Genomic DNA, 12,476 nt, shown 5'->3' on the forward strand with positions numbered 1-12,476 from the left:
CTGAGCTGAAACTTTGAAATGAAATGAAATGAAATGAAATATATATATAAATTCTGTGCTGCATCTGAATTTTGTCAGTGAACAGGTCGTGGTCTCAAAGCGACGAAAATATTTTGACAAATTAAATTTAAATGTTGAAGTGAATCTAACAGTTTTTGTGTGTTATTTTAAATGGCTTATAAACACCTTCCACACTGCAGTTGTTTTCGTTCCAGCACACGATCTCAGATCAGGTCACTTGCTATGCAAGTACATCTCCGTAATATATATATATATATCCAAGAAAGTTAGGGTTTGTGAATCCAACCCACTAAGGGATAATATCTATCTAATATACTGCTGGACGTAGGAAAAAAACACTATGTATATAAATATATATATATTTATACACATACACACATACACACACACACACACATATATATATATATAGTTCCAGTTTCGTATGATTCAGTCATGTTTTCCTGTGCTTCTGAAAACCTGTAAGAGTATTTCAAAGAAAATAGCCAACTGATCAGGAAAGTATTCTAAAATACAATATGTCTATAAAATTACGATACATTTAAAATCACCTACATAAATATACTGAGCAGAAAGAATCTTCGACAAAACATGAAGTGAAAACATCGCTGTTTCTTCATTCTAGTTGTGTCCCCATGTGCTTACGGGATCTTTCCCCATGTGCTTACAGGAAAGTAGAGAAAATTCCTGAGCTCTACCACAACTTTAAGGAAAACTTGAGATAAGATAAACATACATGCATTTTCTATAATTAAGTTCAGGAAAGGTCCCGAAAAAAAATGTGATAAGCTATCGATCCTCCCTTTCTGTATTTTGTTTTTGTTTCTGACCTATGCATCAACATTTTCTTTCCTTTCCTCCTCTTATTTTTTTTATATATTCTTCTGGATCTTTTCCCTTTGAACGGCAGATGAAGAAATTAATTTTTTGTAACTAAACACTTTCAAACTTCGGACACTGGTACAATGTGTCATATAAAACATCTTTTACTTTAGTGTTGTTGAGAAAAGTTTATATTTTCAAAGTTATTTCGTGTTAAAGTAGTTGTATTTCGGTAATTTCAACCAATGAATCATGTCTATTCAGCTGAATAAAATTACTGCCGTTGTTTGTCAACAACAACTATCAGCGGTGTATATTTCGTTTGTCACTGTTATTTATGACATCGTTCATGCAATTGTACTGCTTTTAGAGTTAGAGTTAGGGTTGGGAATTTAGGGTTAGAGTTATGGAAAAAAGTGAGAAATGAAGAAATTGGAGGGGGAGTGGGGGTGGGCAAAAAAGTTTTTCTGAAAATAGTAGCTGAAAAACAGGAAAAAAAAAACTAAAAGGAGTAGAAATGCACGAACGGTTGTGGTGGTGCCATGAAGTAAACATACTTTAGATACACTCGTTTATTCATATAAACATAAATGAGATGAAATATGTCATAAATAACATTGACAAATGAAATATACACCGCAGGAAGTTGTTGTTGACAAACAAGAGCAGTAATTTTATTCAGGTGAATACACATCATTGATTGGTTGAAATTACCGAAATAAGACAACTTTGAAAGTACAAACTTTTCTCAACAATGTTTTATATGACACATTCTATCAGTGTCCGAAGTTCGAAAGTGTTTAGTTACAAATAATTTATTTCTTGATCTGCCGTTCAAAGGGTAAAGATCCATTTTTCTTCCTAACAAGGTCTGGCTTTTTATTGCTTCTAACCCGTTCATTTATTTTGGTTGTAAGTTAGGCAAGCGTTTCTTCTCTATTCGAATAATTCACTTTTCTTTCAGGAGTTTAAAAAACAAAAACAATCTTCTCACCAGGGAAAAAAACTGGAACAAAACACATCAATATGCCAGTTTAACTGAATGTAATTAGTGTATATGATGACAGGGAACGTTGGCAAGTTATTTTTAAAAAAAACTATTAATGGATTTAACGTCAAAGGCAATTTAGAGAAAGAGAAGAAGGAGAAAGAAAGAAATTAGCAGAAAATTAAGAGTGAAGAAATATAGTGCGATAGACGAATGGGAATAAAGGTTAAAAGCGTGGAAATAGATATATGTAGTGGAAATGAAATATAAGAAGACAGTTAAAGATCGAATTTTATTGATTGGTAGAAATTACTTATAGGAACTAAAGGTATGTTTTTGCCAATGTTTGCAATGATAAACATGTTCTTTAAATGTGTTTACAAGAGAATTCTCTGAGAACAGCATGAGATATTGTTCTTCGTTACAGAGCGGACAAAAGGATTTACCTTTATCATATGGAAAGGATCTAGATAGTATATTCTATTCCAAATCAAATTGTTTATTATATTCCTTTAGAGACCAAATTAATTTACTAAGCCCAGTATTGTTGTTTGTATTGATATGTCTAAATGTAGAGTAATGGTTTGATATTCTTTTGGACAACTGAGATGAAGAACTACCTATGTAAAAAACGACATCAGAACCAGTAGTAATTTTACATTGATAAACAGAGTTTCTAGTCTTGTAATTACTGCTAAGGAAACAAATGCGAATAATACCAATAATACCAATGTTTTATTTGGAACATATGTTGGAAGTATAAAGATTTGAATAACACTTGCGTTTAACTCCATGTCTTAATTTATCTATGTCACCCAAAAACATTTCACTAAACCCTGGAATTTCTACCTTTATAAGTAGGTTGTAACTTATGTGAATTTTGCTACCCTGGTAACTATTTTTTTTCCATGTTATTTGTACACATTGAAAAAATGCATATACATTTATATGCATATATATATATATATATATATATATATATATATATATATATATATATATATGTAAATATATGTATATATATGAATATATGCATATGTGAAGGTGTGTGACTTAGTGATTAGGGCATGTGGCTGATGATCGTAAAGTCGTGAGTTCAATTCCTGGCAACGCGTTGTGTCCTTGAGCACTTTATTTCATGTTGCTGCAGTCCACTCGGCTGGCAAAAATGAGTAGTACCTGTATTTCAAAGAGCCAATCTCGTCACACTCTGTATCATGCTTACCCTGAGAACTACATCAAGGGTACACGTCTCTGTGGAGTGCTGAGCCACTTGCATGTTAATTTCATGAGCAAGCTGTTCCGTTGATTGTATCAGCTGGGACCCTTGCCATCGTAACAGATAGATTGTTCCCTATATATATATATATATATATATATATATATATGTGTGTGTGTGTATTATATGATTGTAAAACTGTCATTATTGAGTAGAAAAAAGCCTTTAGTTGAAAGGACCAATGAAAAGAAACCAATTTCAAATGTGTATCTGTGAATGTAAATTGTATATTCTATTCATACAAACAGTATTGTTCCATTGTCAATCTAAACTGTCCAATGAACAGGAACGAGTAGCAGTTTATTGTGATATTTTTTGTGATTCTTTTTTGCAGCTTTGATAATTATAAAGCATATTACTCTGTCTCTGGTATTTGAGTACTATTTTTTTCCAACTTCTTTCACATTTATATGTTTACTTTGGTATATATATATATATATATATATATATATATGTGTGTGTGTGTGTATATGTATGTGTATAGATAAGTGTTTGTATATGCATGTATGTATGCACTTGCAACGTATTTTTATGGCTCCTGAAACTTGAGATTATCTTTAGTTCTTAATAGTTTTTAATTGGGATGATATTTGTAATCACCGTATATAGAGACAAAAATACAATATGTTGTTTGGTTAACGTTTTCTTAACTCATGGAATATTTCTTTTCCAGATGTGACGTGTACTCCAGTAGAAGTTAGAATAACTGAAGTGAATTCCAATACAACTTATTACTATTGAAAACCATACAGTATCTGTGATTCCGGAATATAATCGCAACATTAACAACATAAAAAAAAAATACCATTTTGAAATAATTAAAAGTTTGTTAAAGCGTGTTCTATCATTTATAGTCTGTGTAAAGGAAGAATACATGCCTTTACGCAGTGATTAATTATCTCAACTTCCTTTTGATATCGTGGTTTCGATACATTTTAATAAAAAAAAAGAGAGAGAGAAGAATAAAGGAAAAACGTGGTAACACTACTTAAGTCATGGCTCGTGAATTTCTAGAGCACTTTTATTTTCGAGGAATAGACGGAGCGGTAGAAAATTCAGGTGGTGGGACGGGCACTGGATACTGCGGCGGTCCAACGGGGGCAACAACTCCAGATGAAAATGATACATACAACAATAATCATTTTCAAAACCACTTAACAAGATCTCTTAATCCAGTAAACACTGGCAGCAACGAGAATAATAACACATCAACAGACATGGTGGACGCCATGAAAAAGAAGTGGGTACGTTTACAAGCCAATATTGATAATATGTTCCAGGGTTTTGGCTTCTCGCAGCCGTTCAACAGGCGTAGAGAAGGAGCAGTAGTAGCAGGTGGAGGAGAAGGTCGCTGCGGAGTAGGAGGCAGTCTGACGCCAAATGAGAAGAAACGGAACGACAACCTTCATCTTCATCACAGTAACAACCATCGTCACCACAGTCATTGGGCTGAACACGACACTCACCTAAACTCCTCCAATTCCGATGCCGTGGTTGTTTATCAAGAGCAGATTGAAATGGCTCTGCTGAGTCAAGGAGAATTACGGCTTGGAGTTGGACATGATTTTGTCTTGGAGTTGCGTTCTAATCCTACTTGGTGTGACAAATGTGGGGACTTCATATGGGGAGCCTACAAACAGTGCCTCAAGTGCAAACGTAAGTGAGATTCATTCTTTCTGTCCATATGCCAATATATTGATTAAAAAAAAAGAACTTTTACTTGTATTCGGTTGTTGTCAGTATATATTATACGTTGTTTTATATCTTGCTTACTTTAGCGGCAAAAGTAGCTTAACTGTTATTTCAATATATTATTTCGATTTTTAAACTTTTTACAGATTTTTCATAATTGCTTGGAACATTCAGTTACGCACAAACTATTTTACAATGGGAACTAAAAATAATAAATGCATCATTTTCATTCATCAAAAGTTAATATTAAAAAATCAAAGCTGTTTAAGTTCAAAGTTTAAAACGATTTTATTTTCTAAAGCAGTTATCAAAAGACATTCAAATTCTTTAATCAGACGAAATTTAATTTGATTTGATTAAAGCGAAAGTCATTATTGTAGTAAGTAAAAATGAAGTTATTTAGAATATTTACAATTTCTTTAAAAATGTGGAATAAATTTAAAAAAATTCCGGATGTGATTTGTAAGAAAATCAGGAAGTTGTTTGTTTACGTCACCTTTTCGCTATTTTTAGTTTTCATGTGGTTTAAGTTCTTCATTTTAAAATAATTTTAATACATATTCTTTCGGTAAAATACTGTATGTATGTAAAACAAAATATTTTATCAGTTTTTTAGAATTTAGTGATAGAATTAAGGTTCCATTCTAAGCGGTTTTTAAGCGATAATCTCGTTCATCATTTATGATGGATGAAATTGGTTTCAGTAGTTAGTAGTAGTCGGGAAGACATACTTCCTCGACTTAACTCTCATTTTAGCAACATGACTTTTTTTTTTAAGTCTCAGTCTTTTGTGCTGCCAAGGGAAACTAAAAATAAATTCTCTTGCTATTTACAAATTGATTATAAGCGAATAAAATCAACTAAAATGTTGCCGATTATAGTAAATTCGTTTCGATTTTTTTGGGCTTCAATTATAACACATGGTTAACTTTAAATATATATTCTTTTACAATAGCAGTAGCCACTTGAAAATATGTCTGTAAATAAGTGCGTGTTTGTGTAAACGTGTTATTTATGTGCATGCAGTAAATTCCCTCTCTGCTGGCTATTATATATAAATGTATTTATATTTATGACACATATTCATATTGTATCTCATAATTCCTATTACAAGAATAGTGTCCTTTTTTTGAAACGATAATATTTTAAAAATTTAAGATTTGGTTTCTTTTCCTAACTGTTGTTTCTTTATGTTTGCTGCTTGAAAAATTTTAAAGGCAACTTTTTAGATTTTATATATATATTTTAAGTTTTCTGTTAGTCAAAAACAATAATTTTGAATATCTGAACATGTGATTCTGCTTGAAATAATTAATGCTACATCCCTTAAATGCAGTGGCATTAAAATATCTGAATATTATTGTAAAATACACGTGTTTGAAAAAGACTAATGTTTGTTCTTTAAAAGTTTTTATAAATGGGATGCCGTTTGAAGTGAAATGCTATATTTTAGGGTAATTGATAAAATTGATTTGAGTGATGTTCTAGTTTCTTGCAACAAAAGAGTGATAAACTTAAACATTTAATAGAAAATAACAGCTGATCTCTTAGCGTTTGTATCAAAAAGGAATTTTTGTATTTCTTCTTGAATTTTGTTGACTATTTATTACATTAGTTTCTGTCGAGAATGTATAAAAACTTATATTAAAATTGTGACATTTACAAAGCAGATTTAATTTAAAGGGAAACAAATGTCATTACGTTAACTAGACAGTTTATATTTACGTCTAGAGCGTACTGTAGTTAGTTATTGATCATGATTATATATATCTAATATTTTTATGTTGGTGTAAGGTCAATGCGACACGCCTTACATTACCAGCCGTTTTCTTATCCATTAACTATATCAGCTAGATCAATACTCAACCCCCTCATATGTTTCTTTGATCAGCATCTCTAGCTTCACCTAATTGTACTATATTCTCGACTAGCTATAATTATTTATTACTCTTCTCTTCAATAACACTGGATCTTCTGCAATTTACCGTATGTTCGTTAAAACCTTACTTATTCACTGATGTACTAGATTTACCATTTAATTTAATTCGTAGACTTCATTTTTGACATCAAGACAAAATTGGACTGGTTAAATCACACCCTTTTCCCTTGGAGCATGTGTTTAAAGCTGCCTTACTACTTCTTAAAATCAACTATAGGATTTGTAGTTATTTCTAAATAGAGGGTAAATCGATGCAAACAGACTACATGCAAAGTCTTTCATGCTGTGTCTATGGCATCTACGCAATCACAACATTCTTTATTTCTTCCTTAAAGTAGTCATCATCCAAATATTACACATACACACAATAAAATGTACCTAACATGAAGAGATTGAGTTATACAGGGACAAGAGATCTTAAGGATATTTTCGATCCTTCTAGTTTGTTTTAGTTAAAAAACGTCATTTCTATTCTGAATGAAACCTATACTAAACAAAGTTTACTGTTCTTGTTTGTTTGATCCATTATATATATAGAATTAATTGTAGCGGAAAAGTAACGCAACATTTAATATTACACATATGAATGTATAAAGTGGATTTAAACCTTTGTAACTAGCAGTAGGGCATAACCAAATAGAACATCTAAGTACTAGAAGCCACTGACACCAAAAAGTAGTGTTAAATATCATTTTTCAAAAATCAACTACAGTAAGCACAAAAATCATACCTTCCATCTAGAGCACAACTTCGACCTCTTCTATTCATCAGATATGAGAAAAGCTACAGGAAAATCAGGGACGAAAAGTCTCCGGGTCTAACAACATTACAAACATATGTCAAAGGTCTGAAAGAATTATTGCAGTCTTCAAAGTCAAGACAAGCAAATTCCCCAGATTATGGAGACTGAGATAGTCACCATGGTTTTAATGCCTCCAGAAAATCCAACTAAAGCAAGAGTAATACCAACCAAATCCACTGTCTCTCTTCTTAACTACAGGACATCAAATACATCACTCAATAATGTAAACATACCACATAGATACAAGATAAAAATACTAGGAATTAGATACAACACCTCCTCAACTATCACAGCACACATATACTCACATTCATCATCAACCAGCCTTTCACTCTTGTGTACCATTCATATGGCCACATCCTTACTCTATCTCTAACCATTTCTCACTTTCTCTTTACACTCTTGCAACCTCTACCATCCATCCTTTCTGTTCTGTCGTCTCTTCTTGCATCTGTTCACCTTCTTGCACTTTGAGGACTCACGCTAACTGTTTCTCCTCACAATTTTTTCTTTCTTTCCAGTCCCATCCTGATTACTCCCATTCACTTTTAAATAATTCAAGGTATCGATGAATCTCCTCTACAGCATGAAACCTTTACCTGCCTCGTCTTTCATACTTTAACCTCACAACACTTAACATAGAGCCCCCCACTTACCTCACTAATATAGGTATTATGAGAAAAGCACCCAGTACACTCTGTAAATCATCATCATCATCATTTAACGTCCATTTTCCATGCTGGCATGGGTTGGACAGTTTGACTGAAAACTGGTAAGCTGGGGAGTGCATGAAGTTGCAATCTGATTTACATGGTTTCTATGGCTGGATGCCCTTCCTGATGCCAAACACTCCAAGAGTGTAATAGGTGCTATTTACATGCCAGTTATGAAATACTGGCATCAGCTATGACTATGATCTCATTTGGCTTGACAGGTTTTGTCAAGCCTGGTATATTGCCAAAAGTCTTTGTCACTTCCTCTGTGAGGCCCAAAGTTTGAAGGGTGCTTTTTTTACATGCTAGCAGCATGGGTCCCAGTTCCGTGACACTGGCATTGGCAATGACTACTATTTCTCAAGCACAGCATATTGCCCAATGTTCAAAAGGTACTTTTTACGCACCAGTTCTGCAACACTGACATCAGCCATAAACTGAGATTTCACTTGGCTTGATGGGTCTTCTTAAGCGTGGCATATTGCCAAAGGCCTCAGTCACTTGTCATTGCCTTTGTAAAGCCCAGCATTCGAGGATCTTGCTTCACCACCTTGTCCCACGTCTTCTTGGGTCTACCTCTTCCACGGGTTCCCTCCACAGTTAGAGATGGGAACTTCCCACAGCTGTCCTTGTCTATATGCATCACATGACCATACCAGCACAGTCATCTCTCTTGTGCACATCTGATGCCTCTTATGCCCAACTTCTCTCTCAAGACGTACATGCACACTGACGTTGCACATCCAGTGAAGCATACTAGCTTCATTTCTTTCAAGCCTTCACATGTCCTCAGTAGTCACAGCTCATGTTTCATTGCTGTGTAGCACAGCTGTTCACCCCCAGGCATTGTACAATCTGCCTTTCACTCTCAGGGAGAGGCTCTTTGTTACAGAAGTAGGGTCTCTCTAAACTTTGCTCAGCCTATTCTTGTTCTAGCATCTATGCTCTTGGAGCATCCACCTCTGCTACTGACTTGGTCACCTAGGTAATGGAAGCTACCTACTTCTATTTTCCCCCACTGGCATTTGATGGAATCTATTTTCTATAAATTTTTGGTGTTAATCATACCTGTGCACTTCCCACACACAAAAACTATTTTCCCAGTTAACCTTCCTCTCACATTGCTGCATCTCTTCTGTGTCCATCGCTTGCACTGGGCACATCTTATGGAGTTACTATCATACCTATGCTTTTTCTACAGATTGAGCAGGGCTTTCTACCTGAAGGGAGTTGTGATTTGTCTGTTCTACTTAAGACTTCAGTTTTTGCTAGATTAACACTAAAAGGCCTTTTGATTCTAAACTTTGCTTCCATGCCTGAAATTTCTTCTCTAGTTTTGGTAGTGATTCAGCTACAAGAACAAGATCATCAGCATAGAGGAGCTCCCAGGGGCAGCCTGTCTTAAATTCCTCTGTTATTGCCTGGAGGACTATGATGAACAAGAGAGTGCTGAAGATTGATCTTTAGTGAATCCCTTACTTGTACCATGAATTCATATCTATATTTGTTGCTAGCCTTTATCTTAATGATAGCATCCCTGTACATGGCTTGTACAGCTCTCACCAATCAGTCATCTACCCCTAGCTTCTGCATTGACCACCAGATAAGAGAGCAGGGGCTTTCTTCATGTCAACAAAAATCAGGCAGTTGCTTAACCAGGAATATAGCATCTGTTGTGCTCCTGCTTGGCACAAATCTGAACTGCATCTCATCTACATTAACTGTCTTCCTAATTGATTGAACTATGACCCTTTCTGTGACTTTCATCACCTGGTGCAGCAATTTGATGCCTCTGTAATTATTCTTGTCTAAGGTGTCACCTTTGCCTTTTTACCAGTTGACTATAATACTGCTGCACCAATCAATGGGTATGACTCCCTCATGGATAACCTGATTAACTATATGGGTGACTAGGCTATATCCTACTCTGCCAGATATTTTAAGCATCTCAGTTGTGATTCCTGATGGGCTGGGGGCTTTCCTTGTCTTCATATCCTTAATTGCTTCATCTACTAAGTTACTGTTGATTCATATAGCTGGTCCCTTATGTGGGTCAACATTTGGCAGACTCCTTCTCCCATTCATTCTCCATGTTTAGTGGCGTTTCTAAGCCTCTTTCTTTGCAGAATCATTAAATGCAAGTGTACCGTCATCAAAGCAGACACATTTCTTTCCTATGACATCATGATTTTCCCTCACAGTCCAAAACACTTCAAGTCTCTGGTCCTCACATTGCAGAACATAGGCAAACTTCTTTTCTGCTTCTCTCCTAGCTTCCCCTATGGTGATCTTATAGTTTCCTGCTGCCCCAACACTTCTAGTCCTTCCAGGCCTGTTTCTTTGCTCTAATGGCCTTGTCTGCAGCATCATTCCACTACCACATCACCCTCGGTCTGGATGAGACTTTGCACCAGCCACAGATTTGGTCTGTGACACTCAGCAAGCTGTCCCACAGGAATTCCCAGTTGCCCCCTATGTGATAGGCCTGTAGTTCTTCCTCTGTCAAATTTCTCAATTAGGGTGTTCCTAAATCTCTGACCATATAAAGCTTCCAAATCCTTCTTTTCCAGATTGGTCTGCTTCTTGGCATCCTTCTGGCCTAAAGTCTAAAGTCACTAATGACTAGTTTTTGCTGGGGGGTGGGGGGTACATTCTTCACCAGGGAAGGTCTTTGTATTTATGAGGTGGTTGACATTAGAAAGTGCATCCAGCCATTGAAACCATGCCAAAGTAGACATTGGAGTGTGGTATTAAAAAGACAATGACAGTAAACAAAGCAAAATGATTTGTCCAACAAAAAAGAACAATAACAGTAATATACAAACAATACATTAGATTTGTCATTGAATATCCAGGTTCTGTCACTGTCCCAATTGCTCCATAATAAATCACAAAGAACACACAAGCTAATGAGAGACCCTCAGCATGGTTGCTCGATCTGCTAGAAAAAGCAACGAAATGTCCATTAAGAAAAATGACAATTGTCATTTTCTGATAGTTCACCTTGTTAGCTTCTGTTATTGCTATTGTGAATCTATAGGCATACAGAAATAGTGGATAGTAGAGGGGGTAAGACCTAGCTCCTTTCCAATTTAACCACTAAGTATGGTCCTTAGCTACACAGAGACCTGGTGTATATGGAATAATGTTCATGCCATATCTAGTCAATTAAACCAGCCATATCTGGCCCAAATGTTCTACCTGTTTTATGTTCAAACTGGCCTCTCTCACCTACCCTGCAATGTCATTCTAAAAATAATTACATCTTCAAAATCTTGAAGCTACAAGATAATATGATTAATTTTTAAAAATGTTGATAAATAAGCATTACATTTGATAAATTAATCTGAATGCTAAAGGGTTAACTTACTACCTAGACGATATCTGACACAATTAAGAAAATATTGAAGGAATTTAAATATAGGCACAGGCATGACTGTGTGGTAAGAAGCTTGCTTCCAAATCACATGGTTCCAGGTTTGGTCCCACTGCATGGCAAGTGTCTTCTTCTATAGCCTCTTTGTGGGTGGATTTGGTAGACAGAAACTGAAAGAAGCCTGTCACAGATACACACACACACACACACATGTGTGTGTGTGTGTCTGTTTGTCCCCCACCATCACTTGACAACAGGTGTTGGCATGTTTATGTCCCCATAACTTAGCGGTTTGGCAAAAGAGATCTATTGAATAAGTACCAGGATTAAAAGAAAAACGTACTTGGGTCGATTCATTCAACTAGAAGTTCTTTAAGGTGGTGTCCCAGCATGGCTGCAGCCTAATGACTGATGTAAAAGGAAAGATAAAAGATAGTAATTTGAACTGCTTGAAGTAAACTAATTTCTCTCTAAAAATCATTTGTTGTCTATGAAAACTAGCTGTTACAAACACAGATGGCTATTATAGATTGAATGAAGATTGCATTCTAATATGCTTAGTTTGTTATATAAATATAGAGTAGTAATAGAAATCAAAGATATGACACTGGAAAAAGCAAATGTTATGTAATGGACTTCATTAGCTTACAGCTATTTCTGTTATAAGATGTGGTGGACTCTTAGTTGAGTATCAGATTAACATCCTATAGTTTCATCAGAGGAAAGTTGCATTTTCAGAACATACCGGATTTATGAATGAGAAAGTTTATATTGAATGGCTATGAAGTTCATTACATACCATTTGTTTTTTCCAGTGTCATTTCTTTGTTTTATATATATATAT

General features: G+C 35.0%; 1 protein-coding gene across 2 annotated transcripts in view; it reads left to right on the top strand.

Moving 5' to 3' along the window:
* The first annotated feature begins 3,381 nt into the window (after positions 1-3,381).
* The window catches only part of LOC106867147 (transcription factor stalky), a 31,848-nt gene continuing 22,753 nt past the window's right edge, over positions 3,382-12,476 (top strand). The window contains exons 1-2 of one of the 2 annotated variants that reach the window (XM_052968772.1): positions 3,382-3,479; positions 3,784-4,766. In XM_052968772.1, coding sequence (XP_052824732.1) covers positions 4,106-4,766 — 661 coding nt within the window. In that variant the 5' untranslated portion in view covers positions 3,382-3,479; positions 3,784-4,105. The remainder of the gene's footprint in view (positions 3,480-3,783; positions 4,767-12,476) is intronic. The other variant, XM_052968773.1, reaches the window with a different exon arrangement.

Source organism: Octopus bimaculoides, chromosome 6 (assembly GCF_001194135.2).
Source record: "Octopus bimaculoides isolate UCB-OBI-ISO-001 chromosome 6, ASM119413v2, whole genome shotgun sequence".
Lineage (NCBI taxonomy): Eukaryota > Metazoa > Mollusca > Cephalopoda > Octopoda > Octopodidae > Octopus > Octopus bimaculoides.